Below are 23,153 nucleotides of genomic sequence, written 5' to 3' on the forward strand. Positions count from 1 at the left end.
GAAGAAGAAGGAACCTTCAGTCGGGAGAGATGAAGAAGAAGGATGCTTCGGACAGTTAGCTTGTTGTTGTACATTTGTTTTAGCTAAAAACAACATTTTCACGTGGGGACTTTTAACTCCCCGACCTAGCTGTCCACCGCGTGCTCTACCTGACAGACTTCCGTGTTTAATTTAAGGTGAGTCCGCTGCTGAGCTGACACTTTCCCGTCTGTTATTAGCTGCGTGCGTTAGCTCGGTAAGCTAATGTTGTTAGCCGCATTCTAACGAAACAACTTTCCTTTTAATGGTGTTAGACAGATGATGAAGATTGAAATTACGCGGAGGCTCAGCTGTGGCTGTTGGCTTCATCTGATAACCAACAGAAAACTTGACTGATCAATAGTTTTTACCGTAAACAGCTCTGACTCTTTCACGTGTCGCATTAGCTTCTGAGGTACTCTGTAGTAACTTTAGCTTCAGCTTTGTGTCGTTCGTGGTATTCCTGTACGAGCAGTATCCTGGTAGTACTACAGAAGCCCATGAAGCAGCCAAGTCTGCCTGATCGTTAGCAGTATCAGTGAAAGCTGAACACGTTCAGAGTAATATTGTGGACGGAGTGTTGCAAAGAGCAAAAACTGAAGATCAAGATAAAAACAAAGTCTGCTTAAGACCCCACTGTCTCATTCAGGGGGTGGGACGGGTCGTCCATGACCGATGTCAGCCTGGCCTGCTCTCACCTGTCCAGTACACGCTGCCAGCTCCAGTACTTTATGTTACCTGCAGCATCAGAAACTAACAGAAACTCTGCAGTGAGCCGTTCGGTGATCACTGACTGTGCTCTGTCCAACAGTCCAAAATCCTAAAAGATTCACTTCACAGTGATAGCAAATACAACAACAGCATATCCTCACATTGTCAATATTCTCCATTGATAAATTTTAATATCAATAATCTGTTCACTAACAAAGATCATGGCAATACGATACAGAATGGAGGGATGAAGGAGTGAGGAATGGAGGGATGAGGGTAGAGGAATGGAGGGATGAAGGAGTTAGGAATGACGGTAGGGGAAAAAGGGTGAGGATTGATGAAGGGAGAGATCTGGTGTGAAGACAGAGTGGAGGAGGAAATGAATGAATCAGGTTGAGCTTATGGGGGGGGGGGGGGTAAAGCAGCACAAGGACAGAAATAAGTACAGTGAAAGTACTGAAGAGCAATAAACTCAGAATTACAGGCAGTACTGTTACACACGCAGTACCCACAACTAGTGTTGAAGTACGAGTACAATACCACCTCGAGCAAGCTGACGTAGTGAGACTCAGGGCAGAAATGTATATGTATATGCATGTAGAGTGTGTGTGTGTGTGTGTGTGTGTGTGTGTGTGTGTGTGTGTGTGTGTGTGGGGCCGTTCAGTGTGTGAAGCACTTTCTGTGATCTGAGTACGAGTAGAGTCTGACTGCTGGCGTATTAGTATAACCTGGTATACTGTGACGTAGTGTAGTACTCGGTAAGGTGAGGTCCAGGATGCGTCCGCGAAGCTTTTCCCTCAGAAGGTCTGGATGGTCTTTGAAGTGCTGCTGAAGGACACGACCATCATGGTGCTTCCCTGCTGCTCCAGGTGCGAGAGGACCTCGTGTGTCATGAAGACCATCGCATGGTTGGTTGGTATGCAAATGCACGGAGCCATCTGATTGGCTACAGATAATTCCATTAGGGAAAAAATGCAGGAAGCGGATTCGTGGATTTCTGCGACGTTTATTCAAAGCGATAAATTTTTGTGAGCTTTGAAAAATGTTTTTTCACAGAATACATTTGTGCTGTTTGCGTCCATGAATGTTGAGACCCGTCTGTTTTGACTTCGCTCACTCTGGTTACAGCCTCAGTTTCCTTCACATCGTGTCTCCGCTGTCTCAGAGATCCTCATCCTGTGTCCTCTTTCCTCGGGACAGAACGGGTCGTGTTCCTCTGTGTTCACTCGCACTGTTTTCTTCTCTTCAGCTGAATTCTGCTCTTCCAGGATGAACTGTCTTCAGCCTTTTCGCCTCTGTCAGTCAGATTTTACATCTCCTGTCTTCCATGACACCTTCTGTCTGCAGGAAACGTTTCTCCACCCGTCATGTCTCACAACTACCCGTATAGACGTCCGTCGCCTGACTCCGATCTCAGACCTGATGCTGGATCTTACGGCTCCTCAGACCGCCGGCATGCCTCATCAAACCACAACTTTTACAGGCCGCCTCAGGAGTCCTTCTCCTCATCCTACCCATCCTCCTCCTTCAACCCATCCTCCTCCTCCTCCTCCTCCTCCTCCTCCTCCAGAGGAGCTCAGTGGTCGCAGGACGTCGCTCTCAGCATCCTGAGCAGCTGTGGCCTGGAGCCCAGCGACCTGGCTCTGCTGGCCGAGATGCCAGAAGACGTCCTCACCGTCGAGTCTCTGCCTCGTGTTCTCCAACAGATCAAAGGAAAGAGAGGGACCGTCAAACCTTTCCCTCCCAATGCTGCACCTCCTTCCTCCTCTTCCTCTTCTTATCCTCACAGCTCTGCACATCCACTTGCTGTCGGCCCTTCCACCAGTGCCTGGGATCATCCCCGCAGGCAGCTGCTCCAGTACCCCCTGGACCATCTAACACACAATCCTCTTCCATCTGACCTGGACCACTGGGGGAATACCAGGACCAGCAGCTCCGTCCGAGTAGACCCACCACCACCACCATCATCATCATCAACCTCCAGCTACATGGTGGACTTCCACCACAGACCAGGACCCTCTGAGTATAGTAAGACAACCAGAAACGCCAGCCCAGTTTCTTCTCAGGACTACCACCACAGACCAGGACCCCCAGAGTATAGTAGGACAAGCAGAGACACCAGTCCAGTTTCTTCCTACCAACACAGGTCAGGACCCTCTGAGTATGGTAAGACAGGCAGAGACGCCTGTCCGGTCTCCTCTCAGGACCAGGCCTCTTTGAGCTTAGCAGGAGGAGACAAAAGAACTCGTCCCTCCCATTTCTCTCAGCCGGGACCAGCAGACTACAGGTCAGCTCCTCCTCTTGCAGAGAACCATCCGAAAACTCGTGGGGGGTACCGTGAGACTGAAACCTCTTCCAGCAGCAGTCAGCCAACCACCTCGTTGCCCTCCAAGCAAGAAGCTCTGGACTTCCACGGGACTTGTCCGCCAGCGTTCCCGTACTCATGCTGTCTGTGTAATATTACTGTGATGTCGGAGAAGGTAAGTACACCTGTCCTCCTCCTCGAACCTGTCTCTGCAGTCTGATGGGGGGAGGGGTTTGTACTCAGCTGGTTATCACACTTCCTGCTGCAGAGGGATGATGGGAGTGTTGTGGCTGCTGCAGCCGTCAGGTAGGAACAGTGAGGTGCGGCTCACTCATTGATGTGATTGATGTTTTTGTGTTTCAGGTGTGGATTAAACACATAAACGGCGCTAACCATGCAGACGGACAGCTCAGCCTGCTGCAGCGGTGAGTTTCCCTCTCAGTGCATTTGTCCATGTGGGCAGTTAAGGTGAGGGGTCGGGTTGAGAGCATGTTGAAGAGCAGAATAAAGCAGTTTAATAACGAGTTTGTATTTGTGTAAACTGAACGTTTGAACTTGATTTCTTTATGACCTTTTGTTTTCGTTTTCATAACTCTGTCATGTCTCTCGTGCAGGTTTCCTAACTGGGACTGTCGCATGGAGACAGTCACCAGGTCAGTGTTATTCGTCATGTTAAGTGTAAGCTCGATGAAAATAACAACAGCAACAACTCGTTTAAAGTCACTGAACCACCTCTTCTGAATGCCTGTCTATGAGAATTTATGTCCGTGTGCTGCATTCTGTGCACCTCAAACACCTGATATGTAGTGTAACGAACAGGAGCCTCAACAAAACCAGGAACCAGAGCACACCTGCTGCTCTGTGCTCGAGTGTGTAAAGACCGTAGTGACACTGTAAAGGCTTCTCCTTCTTTAACAGGCTTCATGTGTTGAGTTCTACCGAAGAGGTGCTCACATCACAAATCCACATCTTAAATCAAATCTATCTTCTGATTTAAGGGCCGACAACCAATCAGAGAAGCAGAAGAATGAAGAGGACTCTGGCCGGCAGCCTCAGCCGACCAATCAGGAGTCCAGTAAAGACACCTTATTGTTTGCTTTGCTGTTCGTAATGTTAACGTGCTGATTACTGCCTTCACAGCTGTTGTTTTCTGTGTGTTTATCAGTGACACAGCCAACTGTAAAAGCTCAAAAGAAGGTAAAGACTGCAGAGACATCAGTAAGTGTTAAGTGGAGCTGAGCTGCTCCTGTGTGAACTCCGTAATAATGTTGTTTTGTCTGTGCTTCCTGGCAGACGTTACAGAAAGGTAAGGTGGTTTGCGTGAAGTTTCCAGCTCAGTCTGTGGATGAGGCGTACCTGAGGAAACTGACCGAACCCTTCGGGAAGATCGTCAAGGTCGTCATGTTTCCGTCTTTAGTGAGTCCACCTGGTTCATCACACACAGCAGTATTATAGTTTTTATGATTCTCCTCTTTGGATCATTTCACAATGCAAAATGAAATGAACACTTTGTAGTCTTTGCACATCCACATGTTGTCTTCACCACATCCATGCAGGTACAGACTTGTCGTGTGTGAAGCTCAGACATGTTGCCCCTGTTTCATGTTGTCAGAAATAAACATGCTGTGAACCCTGCAGGCGTTCGTGGAGCTGGGCTCCGTCGATCAGGCGAAGGACATGGTGAAGTTCCACACTAACTATCCTCCAACTGTGAACGGAGAGCAGATGGAGTTCAGCATCTCCAAAACCTTCAGCTTCCTCCAGGTAGATATTCATCCAACCAGCAGCTCCCACTGGAGGAGCAGGAGGGATGTTGTGGTGGTGCAGGCGGCGCTCTGACGGGTGTGTTTGTGCTGCTCAGGACCTCAGGTCTTCAGAGTTCATTGATCCTGTGGGTCACCACAAAGTTTCATGTTGTATTGTTGAAATGTGTCACAGTGGAGGTGTGGATGCAACGAAGCCATGTGACTTTTGTATCTCCTCAGAGCTCTCGGGTGGTAAGTTTCACTCCAGCTCCGACGGGAGAGAACGGCAAATCGGATCTGATCAGCATCGTCAAACGCTTCGGCTCGCCGCTCTACACCCTGTTCCTGCCGTCGATGGTGAGCTCCATCAAACTGTTGTGTTTCTTTTCAGTCCGTCGACTGATCCAGCTCACTGTGGAGAGGCGTCAGTCAAACTGACGGGAGGCTGTAGCTTCACTGACGAGTCCATCACTGATGGGCTCTGTAGAGGCTCCAGCATGAACGCATAAATGTCTTCAGGCGACGTAATGACAGAAAAGCATTTGTTGTTGTTGAGTACTTTACAAGAAAACAGAAGAAGGAAGGATTTTCAGCTCGTTTCACACTTTATGCTTTTCGGTTATCTCGAACAGATTTTGCACATTTTGGCCCAACTAGAGACGACAAACTGGAAAAGACCTCGAAATGAGTTTGACTTCAGGCAGGGACGTTCGTCAGGACTGTACCTCCAATGACCAGTCTGAGCTGAGTGTAACGACTGAAGGGCACCAGCTGGACTGGGTCTGTTCCAGTCCGGATCTGTTCCAGTCCGGCTCAGTTAGACCGGGTCTGTTCAGGATCAGGCCTGTTTCAATGTGGATCAGTTAGACCGTGTCTGTTCCAGTCCACGTCAGTTAGGCCGAGTCTGTTCCAGTCCACGTCAGTTAGACCGTGTCTGTTCCAGTCCACGTCAGTTAGACCATGTCTGTTCCAGTCCACGTCAGTTAGACCGGGTCTGTTCCAGTCCACGTCGTTAGGCCAGGTCTGTTCCAGTCCACGTCAGTTAGACCGGGTCTGTTCCAGTCCACGTCGTTAGGCCAGGTCTGTTCCAGTCCACGTCAGTTAGGCCGAGTCTGTTCCAGTCCACGTCGTTAGGCCAGGTCTGTTCCAGTCCACGTCAGTTAGACCGGGTCTGTTCCAGTCCACGTCAGTTAGACCGAGTCTGTTCCAGTCCACGTCAGTTAGACCGGGTATGTTCCAGTCCACGTCGTTAGGCCAGGTCTGTTCCAGTCCACGTCAGTTAGGCCGAGTCGGTTCCAGTCCACGTCGTTAGGCCAGGTCTGTTCCAGTCCACGTCAGTTAGACCGGGTCTGTTCCAGTCCACGTCAGTTAGACCGAGTCTGTTCCAGTCCACGTCAGTTAGACCGGGTATGTTCCAGTCCACGTCGTTAGGCCAGGTCTGTTCCAGTCCACGTCAGTTAGGCCGAGTCTGTTCCAGTCCACGTCGTTAGGCCAGGTCTGTTCCAGTCCACGTCAGTTAGGCCGAGTCTGTTCCAGTCCACGTCAGTTAGACCGGGTCTGTTCCAGTCCACGTCGTTAGGCCAGGTCTGTTCCAGTCCACGTCAGTTAGGCCGAGTCTGTTCCAGTCCACGTCAGTTAGACCGGGTCTGTTCCAGTCCACGTCGTTAGGCCAGGTCTGTTCCAGTCCACGTCAGTTAGGCCGAGTCTGTTCCAGTCCACGTCAGTTAGACCGGGTCTGTTCCAGTCCACGTCGTTAGGCCAGGTCTGTTCCAGTCCACGTCAGTTAGGCCGAGTCAGTTCCAGTCCACGTCGTTAGGCCAGGTCTGTTCCAGTCCACGTCAGTTAGACCGTGTCTGTTCCAGTCCACGTCGTTAGGCCAGGTCTGTTCCAGTCCACGTCAGTTAGACCGGGTCTGTTCCAGTCCACGTCAGTTAGGCCGAGTCTGTTCCAGTCCACGTCAGTTAGACCGGGTCTGTTCCAGTCCACGTCGTTAGGCCAGGTCTGTTCCAGTCCACGTCAGTTAGGCCGAGTCTGTTCCAGTCCACGTCGTTAGGCCAGGTCTGTTCCAGTCCACGTCAGTTAGGCCGAGTCTGTTCCAGTCCACGTCAGTTAGACCGGGTCTGTTCCAGTCCACGTCGTTAGGCCAGGTCTGTTCCAGTCCACGTCAGTTAGGCCGAGTCTGTTCCAGTCCACGTCGTTAGGCCAGGACTGTTCCAGTCCACGTCAGTTAGACCGGGTCTGTTCCAGTCCACGTCAGTTAGTCCAGGTCTGTTCCAGTCCACTTCAGTTAGGCCGAGTCTGTTCCAGTCCACGTCAGTTAGACCGGGTCTGTTCCAGTCCACGTCAGTTAGACCGGGTCTGTTCCAGTCCACGTCAGTTAGTCCAGGTCTGTTCCAGTGTTGGGAATGTACTCGTTGGACCCCGTCGCTGTCAGCCATTGTTACAAAGACGTTTTAAAATATGTTTGATATTTGCGACTTTCACATTCAAGTTCACTCAGCTTCAGATTCCACTACTGTTGTACTGCACTACACTGTAGTACGTATTGTAGTACCATACTGTACTGTAGTACTGTCCTGTGGTACCACACTGTACTGTACCGTGGTACAGCACTGTCCCGTAGTACAGTACTGTAGTACTGTACTGTGGTATTACAGTGTCACATCAGCTGTATGTCTTTCTCAGGCGTTTGTGGAGATGAAAAATGCTCCAGATGCTCAGAAGATGGTGGATTTTTATTCGTCCAGCACTCTGAGGATCAACGATGACGTGATCAGAGTTTCCTTCTCGGGAGAATACAAGAGCCTCATGTGAGTACGATGGGCCGACGAGACGTCTCATCTCATTCTGATTTGTGGAGTATTGATCGATTCCTTTCCTCTTTGGTGTCTTCTGCTGCAGGCGAGTCCCATCGGCTAGGCGGTACGAAGAGGAACCGACCGAGAGGACGAGGAGTTCGAGCCGAGAGAAGGAAGACAAGACGATGGGGAGCAAGAGGAGGAGGAGCAGCAAAGGGCGAGAGGAGGAGCAAGAGAAATCCAGCAGAGAGAGGAAGAGTAGAACCAGGTCGAAATCCAGAGAGAAATCCACTCAAGAAAAGAGGACCAGAACCAGGTCCAAGTCCAGAGAAAAATCCAGAGAAAAGACCAGCAGAGAGAAGAGGTCCAGGTCCAGAGATAAATTTGGCAGAGACAGGAGGACCAGATCCAGGTCTAAATCCAGAGAAAAGTCCAGCAGAGAGAAGAGATCCAGGTCCAGGTCCAGAGATAAGTTCAGCAAAGACAGGAGGTCCAGATCCAGGTCTAAATCTAGAGAAAAGTCCAGCCAAAAGGAGGGGTCCAGGTCTAAATCAAGGTCCAGAGGAAAGTTGGCGGAACCGGAGAAAACGGAGTCGACTGGTAAGAAAACACATCCTGACTGAAGATCGGCTACTGAAGACGAAATCTTCAAGGAAATTAGATTAGACGAGGTCAGATTATATTAGACTAGACTAGACTGGATCATATTAGACTAGACTAGAACAGATTAGGCATCTTAATTAACCCCCAGTGGGGAGACTCCTTTGCCACTTTGACATTTCGTTCAGGGCACACACCAAATAAACCAATAACTGACACCAAAAAAACACCTGAGACCTGACGAACAGCGGAGACCTGGGGCGGGTCTGGACCAGTGATGGATGGTCTTCAGAACACAGAACCGTTTTCAGTTTGGCCCCTGCCCTCTGTTCACCAGCGACCTCACGTGAACCGGCCTTGCTGATCATGTTCGTGATCCTGTTTTTATCAGCTGTGGTGATGCGCAGCATGAAAGAGAGCGGCTAAGATTCCCTGATAGGAAACACAAGATCTTCTGTGGTGATCTCAAAGGATCTGAGCTTCTGTCCAGGCAGACGTAGAAGGCACAAAGTGCTTCAGGTGGTTGAACCAGGATTAAGACATTTTAAACAGAAATCTAATGAAGATGAAGAAGCCTGAGCAGTGGGCCTGAGGGGGATCCTCCTCCATGAATATTGACGAGTTGATGCTTCTTCAGGACACAGGCGTTGATCCTTTTCTCCCTCTGTAACAGTCTGCGGTCTTTTTCCTGTGACATCTGGTCCGGTCTGTTCCAGTGTTCCATATGGACTCTGGCATGGAAGGCCTTTGGAAATATAACCACCACATTATGTCGACTCTGACGTTTGACAAAGAAGCTTCAGATCCTCACAGCTGAGAAGTTGCTGTTTGGAAAATGACTCATTAAGCATAATAACTGAATAATAACCAGTTATTGCAGCTCATGAACCGAAACTGCATGATGAATGTCTTCTTCTTTCCACAGACACCAAGTCCAGGACTGATCCAGATCCAGCTCCTGTCAGAGACTCTCAAGCTGAAGCTGAAGAGAAAGAAGAGAGCGAGGAGGAAGCAGAGTGAGTTTTTACTGTCAGTTTGATTGTTGGTTCACTGTCAGTCAGCTGAGTCCTGAACCAAAGATCCAACCAAAGCCGCTGGACTTTGTGGTCGTGCAGGATGTCCGCAGAGAGCGACATCGAGGGGATGGAGGTGATCGGAGAGGATGGAGAGAATCTGGAGGATGAAGATATGGAAGCTCTTGATGATGCTGATGTAGAAGAGGAGAATGAGGAGCAGGAGGAAGAAGGAAAGATGGAGGAAGCTGCTGAGAGGACAGACTCATCTGAAGGAGGTAGAAACTAAACCTGAGCTGCTTCTGGAAAAGAGAAGCAGAGAACGTAAACCAGGGACAGACGGATGTGACGGACTGTCTTTTTGTTTGTTTCAGGTGAAGAGGAGGAGACGAAGGATGGAGAGGCCAATGATCGGGAGCAGCAGCAGGAGAAAGTAATGGAGGAGTAGAAAGTGGAGAAATAGAAACCCATAAATGAAAATCAATAGTGATCAATACTCGTCTAACAAGTCTCTGTCCTGTGTTCGTCTCCAGGAGGAACCAGATTTCCCAGTAGACCTGGAGAACTGCATCACTCTGGATGAACTGGAAGAAGACCAGTCTGATGACCAAGGTAACGCCACAGGGTCTGTTGGGGTCTGGGAAGTCCTGGGAACATGTGAAAGTACCCTGTGATGTAAATCCAAGGCCTTCGGGGTCTCGATGATCAGTCAACACCATGTTTCATCTTCTAGATTCAGTTTTTAAATCCTCTGATCGGGTTTTCTTTGTTCCTGCTTGACTTCAATCTTCTGGTTTGTTTGTTGCAGATGAAGAAGTGCAAGCTGAACATAAAGTAAGGAGGAAACATTCCCGTTAATTAACCACTTTTTTTTTTGGTCAGACATGTTGTCATTACATGTTGTTGTTGTTGTTGTTTGTTCGTAGTCTCCATCCACTCGAGTGGTTTACTTCAAAAACCTCCCGCTGCGTTCCTACCCCGAGGCCGAGTTCGTCAGCCTGGTCAGAGATTTTGGGACGGCGGTGCGCTTCTACCACAAGCCTCCAAGCTGTGTGAGTCCGTCTTTCTGTCTTTATGAGGCCTGTCCTCCTCCAGGTGTCCTCAGGTCTCACGCTGGTGACACCTGAAGTTGTTCAATGTTCTCGAGAATCCACGTCCTTCACACTTTCTAATTATCTGCATGTATCAGAAATGTTTTGTTGGTGTGTTGTGAACACGTGCGATCTATTTCCTGTCTGTCCGTCCGTCCTGGAGGGGTCCCACCTTTGTGGTGGTCAAAGGTCATGAAACATGTTTTTAGCCATAACTCAAGAGTTCATACTCTAATTATAACAAACTGTCTCACAAATGTTAAAATGATGTAGTGATGATCTTTTATATCAAAAGGTCAAAGGTCAGCTTCACTGTGACGTCATCATGTTGTGCAGAAGCTCTTTCTCTAATCAGCAGCATCACTCAGGACCTGAAGGACAGACCGAGAGCATATCTCACACTTGTTCAGGTCCTGAACTCTGATCTTTGGCGTCACCTTCAGACTGCTGGTCGTTTAGGTCTTCTGTGCCGTCGGTTGAACACGTGCGTGAAGCGTCCACGTTGTACAGTTTGTAGCTTCTCTATGATTAATGGACCAGATGTTTGTTGACAGTCTGCCGCTCCATGTGATAATCTGGATTTTTGACATGCATTATGAGCCAGGTCTATTATTTTTGCACATTAAGTAATAAAAAACGGATGTTTTAGTCTTGTTGAAATTGAATTTGGTTTTGTTTTAAGATTTTTTTTTTTTTTTTTGACCATGTCACTACGTCAGGCTGTAACCACAGAAACTGTTTTCTCCCATCATTTATGTGATGAAGCCTTTGTCTTGAACTTAAAAGCAGGTCAGTTCAAAATGTCATTTAGACACTTGTTGACTTGTGTTTGACACTTCAGAGAATCTGACTCCAGGAAGAGACTTCAGGAATCTTTTCAGTTAGAGTGCATCTCTTCATATTTAGTGTTTGTGTTTTTCAGGGTTTCATCGAGATGTCGACTTCTTCAGAGGCTCTGAGAGCAGTTAAAGAGCTGACCAGTAAATGTGTGACCTTCTACGGCTCCAGACTCGTTGTCCAGATATCCAATAGATACAGAAGACTCCACAACGGGTCAGAGCGTCCAAACTGTCTCTTCTTTGACCCTGTTCACCTTTCAGACTTCTGTGGTCAGTTAGCCTGAATTGCTGTGACTCCTGTCTTCATAGGTGGCCTGTTCCCTTGGATGAGCCCTCAGACGAGGAGAAGAGGAGCGAGCACGGGAGTCAAAGGAGCAGCAGCAGGAGGAGCGAGAGACAAAACAGGAACAGGAAGTCTGAAGGGAGGAAGGAGTCCTCAAGGGAAACTCCAGAGAAAGAGCCAAAATCTAAAAAGAGTCCAGAGGAAAGGTCAACGACTGAAAAGGTTCCAGAAGAAGAGTCAACGACTAAAACTAAAAAGGTTCTGGAGGAAAACTCAAAAACTGAAAAGGTTCCAGAAGAAGAGTCAACAACTAAAACTAAAAAGACTACAGAGGGAAAGTCAACAAGTAAAAAGCTTCCAGAAGAAAAGTCAACAACTAAAGCTAAAAAGGTTCTGGAGGAAGAGTCAACATCTGAAAAGACTTCAGAGAAAAAGCCAATGACTAAGAAGGAAAAGTCGACATCTAAAACAGCTCGAGAGTCATCGTCTAAAAAGGCTCCAGAAAATGAGTCAATGTCCAAAACAGCCAATAAAAAGTCTCCAGAAAAGGTCTCAGTTGACAAACATGCATCCGAAAATACCTCCAGACCAACACCAGAGAATGAGGCAGCCAATGAAAAGACTCCAGATGAGTCATATGACACATCAGAGAAGACGTGCACAACAGAGTTGGCATTAAATAAGAGTGAGGAGGACTCTGCTGCTAAAAAGACTCCAGAAAAGGAGACATTGACTGAAATGCATCAAGAACAGAAGACTTTAAAAAGAAAAGCGACTCATGACAACGACTCAGGGCCTGAAAAGAAGAAGAACGACTCAAAGAGTGACGAGACTACAAGAAAGCTGGTGGCTGACAAAGCTCCAGAGGAAGAAAAGTCGGAGATCCACGAGAAGGAAGGATCAGAGGAAGAGACGTTTGGACGAGGACCGAAGGATTCAGAGAGTGCGGATCCACCAGGCTCCCCTGGAGATCCTCCAAAACCCCAAACTGAACAGGTACATCTGAAGACCTGCAGCATGTTCAAATGTTCATGTGTTCAAATAGTGTAGTCAGGTTCCAACTTCTTCCATACGGAGATTGGCCACTGCTGGACAGACTGGAGAGACTCGATTGGTGCTGGAAATATATGGTTGTCAGGCAGTCTACTGCTGCCAGCGTGGGAATGCATGCAAAAAGTGAAGTGACCTTGTACAAAACCATGGTCTCACCTGAGTACAGTTTTATATGTCCACCTTGTCGTCACAATCATGGGAGGTTTTGATGTGGTGTGGAGTGTTGCCCACCAGAGGAGCTAGGATGGTGGCTAGATGGTTGGCAATGTTGTAGGGAACCGAGTTGACGCTGCTGATGGTGGGTCTGAGGGAGGGGGGGTCCTTCCTTGTGTATCTTTGGGAGTCCATAAATTCATGAAAAGGTGTGAACCACCCTGCGAGGGGATAAACGCCCGGGACTCCACCAGGCAGTGCGAACTGAAGAAGGCTTTTGGATGAGAGGCGAGATGTCTTCTAGAACCTCAAGCAAGGCCAGGTGCCTTTTTAAAGCACTTAGAGACTGAACCTTGAACTGCCTGGTCAATAGTCCATCGACCGTTGACACAAAGGGAGAGTTTCTGTAATAATAAATATACTTTGACTGAACTGATCGCAGATCTGTTCTCAGACACAGGACTCCCAGGTCCAAGTGGAGCTACATTCTGGACCTGCAGGGGGCACTGCAGAGCTGCAGAAACCCCCCAAACCTGTTGGTAAGAAAAGCTACCGTCAACGTCCATTGGCTGTTATGTCTTCATATGTATCGCATCACTTCCTGTCAGTATGAAAAAAATATACGTTCTTTATCCTGTTACACTACCACAGAAAACTGTCAGTATACTCTGTGTAGTATCAGTATGGAGTACACTTATGTGTCAGTATGTAGTATGCACTGTAGTATCACTGAACTGTACTGCAGTGTCAGTATGTAGTGTACTCTGTAGTTTATGTAGTATACACTGTAGTTTATGTTGTACACACTGCAGTATCAGTGTGTAACATACACTGTAGTTTATGTAGTATTCATTGTAGTGTCAGTGTGTAGTATGCACTGTAGTTCATGTAGTGTACACTGAAGTGTTGTATGTAGTATTCACTGTAATGTAAGTATACGGTTTACACAGTGTATACTATGTACTGTAGTATCAGTGCGTAGTACACAGTGTTGTCTGTGTCTGATTGGAGCAGCAGCGATGCGTTCACTGTCAGCTCACAGCGTTGTTTGTCCTACAGGAGCAGAGTTTGTCCGCCCGGTCGTCGGGTACTTCTGTCACTTGTGTCAGCTGATCTACGCCGACGAGGACGAAGCCAAAGTGCAGCACTGCAGCAGCCTGACGCACTACAGGAAGTACCAGGTGAGTGTGGAGCCTGCCGTCGGGCCGCCTGCCGTTTACCACCGAGTCTAATGGAAAACCTTCTGTCCTCCAGGAGAAGACGGGCAAAGATCCGTGGGCCACCTGAACGTCTCACCAGAAGGTGAACCCACACAACCTGAAGCCATCAGCTCAAAACGTTTACCAGTGATCCAGAGTTCTGCTCGAGGGCACGACGGAAGTTTGACGGTTTAAAACCACATGTGGAAATGTGCAGTGAGTTGTTCTTTCAAGTCAGACAGTAAAAGAATTAAACAAGTCAAATCTGAGTCAGCGTTTTTATAAAATGACGTCAGCAGAAACATTCAGACAAAACAACAGTTCGTCCTCAGTGAGGACAAACAGAGACACACAGGACACTTTGGACACTTTTCCTTTGACAGAGCAAACGTTTAAGGCTAACACACTACAGGAGTCTCCTAAAATGTTGAACTGTTCCTTTAATCCAACACGACAACGCTGTAAAAAAAAAAAAAAAAAAAAAAAAAAAAAACAACTCCATCCAAAACATCTTCCTTCTGCTGCTTCACACACTTCAAACAGGAGCCGACAATCATCGATCAATCGTTTGAGAATGCATTCGTCAATACATCCATCCGTCAGTCGATGGAAAATGAATCAGTAATGATTTTGACATTTGATTGATGACTGAAGTTCTTCAATTAGAAACGACTGAAAAGTTAAAGTATAGTCTGGTTTCAGGCGTCACCTGTCAATCATGTTAACGATGTTCTGATCTTTGATGGACCAAACGATTAATTAATGAAAATCACTGTTCAAACACAAATCACCTTCATCTAAAATAAACAAAAACAATGTGTGTGTGAGAGAGAGAGAGACAGGGCTGGAACAAACTGTCCACTGTTGGTCGTCCGTCCTGTCAGAGACTTGTTGGGTTCCTGTTGTGAAGCAGCCGGTGAGGACGAGACGTCTCAAAGTCCTGATGTCTGCGTCGACTTTAACGAGCTGAAATCAAAGTTCGCTGCCTGTTTTCACGCCGTCGTCGTCGTCTTCTTGCCTTTCTTCTTCTCGGCTTTGGTTCGCTCCCTCTCCAGATATTTCTGAAACGACAACCAGGATTCAGTTCAGTTCAGAGTTCTGCTCCTCGTGCCCAGGTGCGCAGACACCTGTCTGACCTGATCAGGACTCGACGGCGATGATTGGACCACTTTCTGTGTTCAAAGGCGGATCATTAGCAGCTGCTTCGTTCATCGAGATCGGTTTCTGATCACACCTGCGGCCTCGTCCGTTCACACCTTAAATACATGTCCTCATGTGACATCACCTGACACCTCCTCAGGTGTGCTGCGGCGTCTCACCTGCAGCTTGTCGTAGTGCGTCTGGCTGCTGCAGTGCGTCTTCTTGGCCGTCTCTTCGTTGGAGTAGAACAGGAAACAGACGCGGCAGTAAAAACCCATCTTCACGTGTTCAACGCCTGGACACACAAACATCACAGACAACATTAACGAACACCGTTTACTGACTGTTTACTGACAGACTGTAAACACTGTTTACTGTTGACTGACAGACTGTAAACACTGTTTACTGACAGTGTTTACAGACTGTTCACTGACAGACTGCTTACTGACTGACTGTTTACTGACAGACTGCTTACTGACTGTTTACTGACAGATTGTTTACAGACTGTTTACTGACAGACTGTTTACACTGTTTACTGACAGTGTTTACAGACTGTTCACTGACAGACTGCTTACTGACTGACTGTTTACTGACTCTGTTTACTGACAGACTGTTTACACTGTTTACTGACAGATTGTTTACAGACTTTTTACTGACAGACTGTTTACACTGTTTACTGACAGTGTTTACAGACTGTTCACTGACAGACTGCCTACTGACAGACTGTTTACACTGTTTACTGACAGTGTTTACAGACTGTTCACTGACAGACTGCTTACTGACTGACTGTTTACTGACAGAGTGTTTAAAGACTGACTGTTTACTGATTCTGTTTACTGACAGATTGCTTACTGACTGACTGTTTAAAGACTGTTTACTGACAGATTGTTTACAGACTGTTCACTGACAGACTGCTTACTGACTGACTGTTTACTGACTGACTGTTTACAGACTGCTTACTGACAGACTGTTTACACTGTTTACTGACTGATTGTTTACTGACTGACTGTTTACAGACTGCTTACTGACAGTGTTTACAGACTGACTGTTTACAGACTGCTTACTGACAGTGTTTACAGACTGACTGTTTACAGACTGTTTACTGACAGACTGCTTACTGACAGTGTTTACAGACTGACTGTTTACAGACTGACTGTTTACAGACTGCTTACTGACAGAGTTTACAGACTGACTGTTTACTGACTGTTTACTGACAGACTGCTTACTGACTGACTGTTTACAGACTGCTTACTGATAGGCTGTTTACACTGTTTACTGACAGATTGTTTACTGACTGACTGTTTACAGACTGCTTAATGACAGACTGTTTACACTGTTTACTGACAGTGTTTACAGACTGTTCACTGACAGACTGCTTACTGACTGACTGTTTACTGACAGAGTGTTTAAAGACTGACTGTTTACTGATTCTGTTTACTGACAGATTGCTTACTGACTGACTGTTTAAAGACTGTTTACTGACAGATTGTTTACAGACTGTTTACTGACAGACTGCTTACTGACAGACTGTTTACACTGTTTACTGACAGTGTTTACAGACTGTTCACTGACAGACTGCTTACTGACTGACTGTTTACTGACTGACTGTTTACAGACTGCTTACTGACAGACTGTTTACACTGTTTACTGACTGATTGTTTACTGACTGACTGTTTACAGACTGCTTACTGACAGTGTTTACAGACTGACTGTTTACAGACTGCTTACTGACAGTGTTTACAGACTGACTGTTTACAGACTGTTTACTGACAGACTGCTTACTGACAGTGTTTACAGACTGACTGTTTACAGACTGACTGTTTACAGACTGCTTACTGACAGAGTTTACAGACTGACTGTTTACTGACTGTTTACTGACAGACTGCTTACTGACTGACTGTTTACAGACTGCTTACTGATAGGCTGTTTACACTGTTTACTGACAGATTGTTTACTGACTGACTGTTTACAGACTGCTTAATGACAGACTGTTTACACTGTTTACTGACAGTGTTTACAGACTGTTCACTGACAGACTGCTTACTGACTGACTGTTTACTGACAGAGTGTTTAAAGACTGACTGTTTACTGATTCTGTTTACTGACAGATTGCTTACTGACTGACTGTTTAAAGACTGTTTACTGACAGATTGTTTACAGGCTGTTTACTGACAGACTGCTTACTGACACTGTTTACACTGTTTACTGACAGTGTTTACAGACTGTTCACTGACAGACTGCTTACTGACTGACTGTTTACAGACTGCTTACTGACAGACTGTTTACACTGTTTACTGACTGATTGTTTACTGACTGACAGACTGTTTACACTGTTTACTGACAGTGTTTACAGACTGACTGTTTACAGACTGCTTACTGACAGAGTGTTTACAGACTGACTGTTTACAGACTGTTTACTGACTGACTGCTTACTGACAGAGTGTTTACAGACTGACTGTTTACTGACTGTTTACTGACTGACTGTTCACAGACTGTTTACTGACAGACTGCTTACTGACTGTTTACAGACTGCTTACTGATAGACTGTTTACACTGTTTACTGACAGATTGTTTACTGACAGAGTGTTTAAAGACTGACTGTTTACTGATTCTGTTTACTGACAGATTGCTTACTGACTGACTGTTTAAAGACTGTTTACTGACAGATTGTTTACAGACTGTTCACTGACAGACTGCTTACTGACTGACTGTTTACTGACTGACTGTTTACAGACTGCTTACTGACAGACTGTTTACACTGTTTACTGACAGATTGTTTACTGACTGTTTACAGACTGCTTAATGACAGACTGTTTACACTGTTTACTGACAGTGTTTACAGACTGTTCACTGCCAGACTGCTTACTGACTGACTGTTTACAGACTGTTTACACTGTTTACTGACACACTGTTTACTGACAGTGTTTACTGACTGACTGTTTACAGACTGCTTACTGACTGACTGTTTACACTGTTTACTGACTGACTGCTTACTGACTGACTGTTTACAGACTGTTTCCTGAGTGTAAACGGTCTGTTTCCTCACCGATGGGGTTGTTGGGGTCGTGGGGGGGCAGCGGCAGGGACGCCACGCTGGGCTTGTTTTCAGCTGGTGGGGGAGTCTCTGTCTGTCCGTTGGATGTCTCCATGTCCTCCACCTGCACCTCCTGTTTCGCCTCCTGCTGCCCTTTGTCTGTGGTTTCTGGAGGTTTGCTCTGATTGGACATCTGAGAGGATGATATCAACATGCGTTTCACGTCTGTGAGTTGGGTTTGAACCCGGACAGTAAACAGGAAGTGACTGATCAATAACTGACGGCGGTGACTCACGTCTTGGCAGCTCTTCTGGTTCTCATCAGAAACTTCAGGAATCTTCTCAGCTGAGTTTTCTTCTCTCTTTTCTTCAACACAGCTCACGTCAGAACTCTGCACCTCTTCCTCTTTCTCCTCCACATCCTCCTCCTCCTTTATTTTCTTCTCCTCTTCCTCCTTTATTTCCTCCTCTTCCTCCTTTATATTTTCCTCCTGCTCCTCCTTGGACTTCTTGGCTAGAGGTTCTTCGGACTGTTTGGAGGATTTTGGTGACGTGCTGCTGATCTCTCTCTTGGTCGTGTTTGGACATCGATGTCTGAACGAACAAACAAACAAACAAACAAACAAACAAACAAACAGTTTCTTTAAGTTGCTTCAGATTTCACTGCAGCTCATCTAAACATCAGAAGAACATGAAGTTGTGTGTTGGAACAAACACCTGCACACGTTCAGCCAAACCTTCAGCAGGTCGCCTGACCGACAGCCCGCCACAGACACCACCACAGAAGAAGCAGCAGCTCACCCGTGTTTCAGCTGTCTGTACTTCCTGCTGACGTAGACGGTCAGACGCTTCCCGTTGAACTTGGGTGGATTTGCTTTGCAGTCTTCGGCCATCTTCTCCGCGTCCTCGGCGTTCTCCATCTCAATGAAACACTGAGGACAGACTGAGGGTCAGAACACACACGGCACACAGTGACGCTTCAGGACTGGCTTCGGTCTCGCTCTACCTCTCTCTTGATCCTGTTGGTGAAGTACTTCCTGACTCTCCCGAACGGCTCGGCCAGTTTCAGGATGTCGTTGTCCGAGTATTTGCTGGAGGGGATCTGACCGACGTACACCACCTTACTGGAGCCGCACTGAACAGCAAAGAAGCACAAACTTCAAACTTTATTTATTTATATGGCACTTTTCATACTTAAAAAGCAACACAAAGTGCCTCACAGAGGCTAAAAACAACAGAGAAGAAAACCCAGCCCTCCCGCCCCCATAACCACATACAGAAACACACACACACACACACACGCACCCATACGGATAAGATAAGTAGTAAGTAACCACACTCTCAGTGTGGTTAGGGGCCATCCACACTGAGAGGGCCCCCGGCTCATGACCGGGGGGGCGCCGCCCGAGACCACCCCGACCCAGGCAGACAGAAGGCCCCACACCAAGGTGCGGAGGCCTCCAGCCATCCAGGCCAGAGCCGTCCCCTCAGCAGCGCCCCCATCAGTAGGCCAGGAGCAGTTCCCAGTGAGGGGGGCCCCCATGAGGAAACGCTTGACCTAAAAACCAAGGGACTAAGACATAAACATAAAATGAAATAAAATGAGTAAATGAAATAAATAGCAATTAAACATGTCGTTAAAACATGCAACTAAAATAAGATACGAACAAAGACAAACATGGTAAGAAGTGTGATTAAAGGAATAAGATAAATCAAACAAATCAATTGAAGCCTGATTAAAAAGGTGGGTCTTGAGCCTCTTTTTAAAAACATCAACAGTCTCTGCGGCACTGAGGCTCTCCGGCAGGCTGTTCCACAATCGGGGTCCATAATAACTAAAGGCCGCCTCCCCGTGTGTTTCAGTTCTTCTTTTGGAATGGTTAAGAGGCCGGAGGACCTCAGGGTCTGCGAGGGGTGGTAGGGTAAAAGTAGGTCAGATAAATAAGAAGGAGCAAGACCATTAAGACATTTAAAAACTAATAAAAGAACCTTAAAATCTATCCTGAAACACACGGGGAGCCAATGCAGCGATTTTAAAACTGGCGTAATGTGCTCCCGCCCTCTGGTCCCTGTCAGCACTCGTGTGGCTGAATTCTGTAGCAATTGAAGGTTGGAGATACTCTTTTTGGGAAGACCAGAGAACAGGGCATTACAGTAATCTAAGCGACAGGAGATAAAAGCATGCATCAGCAGCTCCGTGCTGGCCTGAGAGAGAAACGGGCGGACTCTGGCTATATGCTTGAGATGGTAAAAACCTATCTTTGTTATGTTTTTGATGTGTGGAGTAAAAGTCAGCTCAGAGTCAAAAATCACACCCAGATTTTTTACAGCATGTGTTGGTTTAAGATCTTGTAGTTTAGGTAAAAGTTTCTCTCTCTGGCCTTCAGGACCGATGACTAAGACCTCTGTTTTGTCCTGGTTGAGCTGAGGGAAATTTTCTGCCATCCATGACTTTATGTCTAAAACGCAGTTAAAAAGGGCATCAATAGGCCCCGTGTCATCAGGAGACACGGCCATGTACAGTTGCGTATCATCAGCATAACTATGGAAGCTGATGCCTCCTGATGACGTCCCCGAGGGGTAGCATGTACAGATTAAAAAGAGTTGGACCTAAAATTGACCCCTGGGGAACCCCACACTTGATCTCATGGGTTCCTGAGGAACATGTATCCCAACTTACAAAGAAGTGAGGTATGAGACGAACCAGTTAAAAGCAGTACCTGAGAGGCCGACCAGGTGCCTCAGCCTGTCTAATAAAATGCGATGGTCTACTGTATCGAAGGCGGCGGTTAGATCCAGCAGTACCAAGACAGACGGGACAAAGAGCTGAAAACAAGATTCTGTCTCTGTCACGTTCTGAGCTCAGCCCGGAAATGAAGGACCTTCTTCCGTTAAGAACGCCGGACTGAGCCCATGAAGGCGCAGGTGCAGTCAGAGGGGCTCACCTGGATGGTGGGGTAGCTCATGGAGTGGCTGATCCTCACCGGCCGGCCGCACACCGACGCCGTGATGTTCCCGTTGTAAAACTTGGCCATCGCTCGAGCTTCTTCTTCTGTCTCGAACTGAAGGTACGCCTGATCGGAGGACGAGAGACCGACAGGATCACGACATGGACGTAAACTCTGAGCTGAGCGACACGAGTCGACCTTTGCTGACACTACAGAGCCCCGCAGCAGAGCGTGTACCTCAGGTCTCAGGTCCAGCACCAGGTGTTTGACCACCTGCCCGAAGGGTTTGGCGAGTCCCAGCAGCTCGTCGAGGAACTTGTAGCCTCGCCTGAAGCCGACGATGTTGACCACCCGCATGCCCTGACAGAAGAAGAAGAAAACTCCCAGCTCTCCTCGTCACTTCCAAACACTAAACGGCCTTTTGCTTTTTGGGCTGAACAAGACGTGGGTCTGTTTACGGGCGTTTCCTGTCTGAGCTCTGCTCTGATGATCCTGGTTTTTAGGCCTCTGTTGTCTTTTTTCTATAACATCGTCTCATTCAACTTTTGGGTTTGTGTGTGTGTGTGTGTTCAGGTCTGACTGAGGAGTCTCTGTTTTAGTTTGTTAATCTGCGCTGTCACATCAGCAGCTGAATGACAGCAGCTCACTTCCTGTCGTTATTACGTGTTACGGGTGCACACACCTGTCTGTCTGACCTCTCAGTATCTTTGTTTCACCTGTCGCCTCCTCTGACAGGTGACCTACAGATACGTACCCCTCTCCTCGAGTTGTCTGCAGAGAACACAAACACATCATCAGGGTTTCATCTGAACTACCTCCAACACAATTTCACCATTTAGAAGATGAATGAAATCAAGCTGCAGGTAGATTTTGGGATGAAGCACAGATCATCTGCACACATCTGCACAGGTGTCAATCAGAAAAGCATTTCTCAGGGTCACTTTCAGCTCAGTAATGATTCGTCTTGTTCACGTACCGACGGCGTCAGACTCTCCCTCTGCTTTGTCCTCGTCCTCTGCCAGTTCGTCCAGCGTCACAAAGTCCTCCATGTTCTCCAGGAAGTCCTGATCAAACTGAACAACAACAAAGCGTCACCATAACTGAACAGCTACTGAATGGACCCTGACGTGTTTCAAAGAACAAAGAGTCCTTCTGTTGTTCAGAGAACGTCCACAGACATGATGTCTTCGTGCCTGTGGACGTGCAGTCCAACAGCGTGAATGAAGCCTCATCAACTGTTTTCTTCTTCAGTGGTGCAGCAGTAAGAATCATTACCACGTCTGCAGGTGCGTCTCCGTCCACCGCCTCCGAAGTCTCTGCTGCTTCTGCGCTCTGCGCCTCTTTGTTCTCCTGTTCTTCTGTTTCTGTTGGCTCTGTTTGTCCCTCTGACTCCGCCCCCTGCTTGGCCTCACCGTCAGCCCCGCCCACATCACCGATGACATCACCACCATCAGGAAGCTGTGTGTAACGAGGCGACGATAGACGGCGTGTTTAATGAAAACATGTTACTGAACTCAAACACATCTGAACACACGTGACCTCATGTCCTCTCTGTCCAATCACAGCGGCTGTTTGAAGGACTGACTTTACTTAATGATCAGACTTAATCAATCAGTAATCAATCAGTCAATAATCAGCTGTGTTCAGTGACTCATGCGGAACCTTCAGTGTGAGGCTCACACTTCATGACATCGTCTCGTCACTGTCGTCATTTTCTGTGACAAATAAAGTTTCACTGCAATCCTTCATGTTTGTCAGTTTTCTCACCTCCTCCTGTTGGACATCCTCAGACTCCTCCACAGACTCTGCTCCCTCTGGCTCCTCCCCCTCTGCATCTCCATCGGTTATCTGCTCCTCCCCCTCCATGACTCCAGACACCTCCTCCTCCTCCTCCTCCTCCGCTGCTGCTGCTGCTGCTGCTGCTGGTTTCTCCTCAGGCTTCAGTTTGTTCTCCTCCTTCTTCTTCTCCTCTCTGGTCCTGGAGCTGGACGAGGATTTGGTTGAGGGGGGCCTGAGGGAGCTGGAGGAAGTCCTGGCTCCAGAGCCGGCAGAGGAGGCGGCGTTGGCTCCGCCGCTCCTCTGGCTCCGATGGTCTCCTGCAGGCCCCCCCTGCCTCCGATTCACACTGAAACACAAATGTTGTGGTTCGCTTCAGTCCACAGAGCAACAAAGACGAACCGTCCACGGCTGAGACGACACCATGTGACCACGTCACCGTCCACAG

At 47.5% G+C, this 23,153-nt stretch overlaps 2 protein-coding genes across 4 annotated transcripts in view; one reads left to right on the forward strand and one right to left on the reverse strand.

Annotated features, from left to right (window-relative positions):
* LOC143326154 (uncharacterized) lies at positions 1–14,077 on the forward strand. Its single transcript, XM_076739677.1, has 22 exons — positions 1–176; positions 2,077–3,209; positions 3,398–3,459; positions 3,649–3,687; positions 4,033–4,109; positions 4,200–4,231; positions 4,328–4,450; positions 4,673–4,798; positions 5,020–5,136; positions 7,465–7,589; positions 7,681–8,177; positions 9,103–9,193; positions 9,293–9,468; positions 9,565–9,623; positions 9,724–9,802; positions 9,999–10,024; positions 10,117–10,242; positions 11,204–11,334; positions 11,430–12,399; positions 13,064–13,148; positions 13,669–13,790; positions 13,864–14,077. The coding sequence occupies exons 2-22, from the start codon at positions 2,097–2,099 to the stop codon at positions 13,894–13,896; spliced, it is 4,209 nt and encodes a 1,402-aa protein (XP_076595792.1). The 5' UTR covers positions 1–176; positions 2,077–2,096; the 3' UTR covers positions 13,897–14,077.
* matr3l1.2 (matrin 3-like 1.2) overlaps positions 14,068–23,153 on the reverse strand; it is a 15,278-nt gene continuing 6,192 nt past the window's right edge. For 2 of the 3 annotated variants that reach the window (XM_076739678.1, XM_076739679.1), the window contains exons 11-22: positions 22,697–23,054; positions 22,205–22,387; positions 21,906–22,002; positions 21,684–21,700; positions 21,167–21,289; positions 20,927–21,055; positions 18,988–19,116; positions 18,783–18,913; positions 18,278–18,575; positions 17,995–18,175; positions 15,128–15,243; positions 14,068–14,869 (exon numbers count right to left, since the gene is read on the reverse strand). In XM_076739678.1, coding sequence (XP_076595793.1) covers positions 14,801–14,869; positions 15,128–15,243; positions 17,995–18,175; positions 18,278–18,575; positions 18,783–18,913; positions 18,988–19,116; positions 20,927–21,055; positions 21,167–21,289; positions 21,684–21,700; positions 21,906–22,002; positions 22,205–22,387; positions 22,697–23,054 — 1,831 coding nt within the window. In that variant the 3' untranslated portion in view covers positions 14,068–14,800. The remainder of the gene's footprint in view (positions 14,870–15,127; positions 15,244–17,994; positions 18,176–18,277; positions 18,576–18,782; positions 18,914–18,987; positions 19,117–20,926; positions 21,056–21,166; positions 21,290–21,683; positions 21,701–21,905; positions 22,003–22,204; positions 22,388–22,696; positions 23,055–23,153) is intronic. The other variant, XM_076739680.1, reaches the window with a different exon arrangement.

Source organism: Chaetodon auriga, chromosome 9 (genome assembly GCF_051107435.1).
Source record: "Chaetodon auriga isolate fChaAug3 chromosome 9, fChaAug3.hap1, whole genome shotgun sequence".
Lineage (NCBI taxonomy): Eukaryota > Metazoa > Chordata > Actinopteri > Chaetodontiformes > Chaetodontidae > Chaetodon > Chaetodon auriga.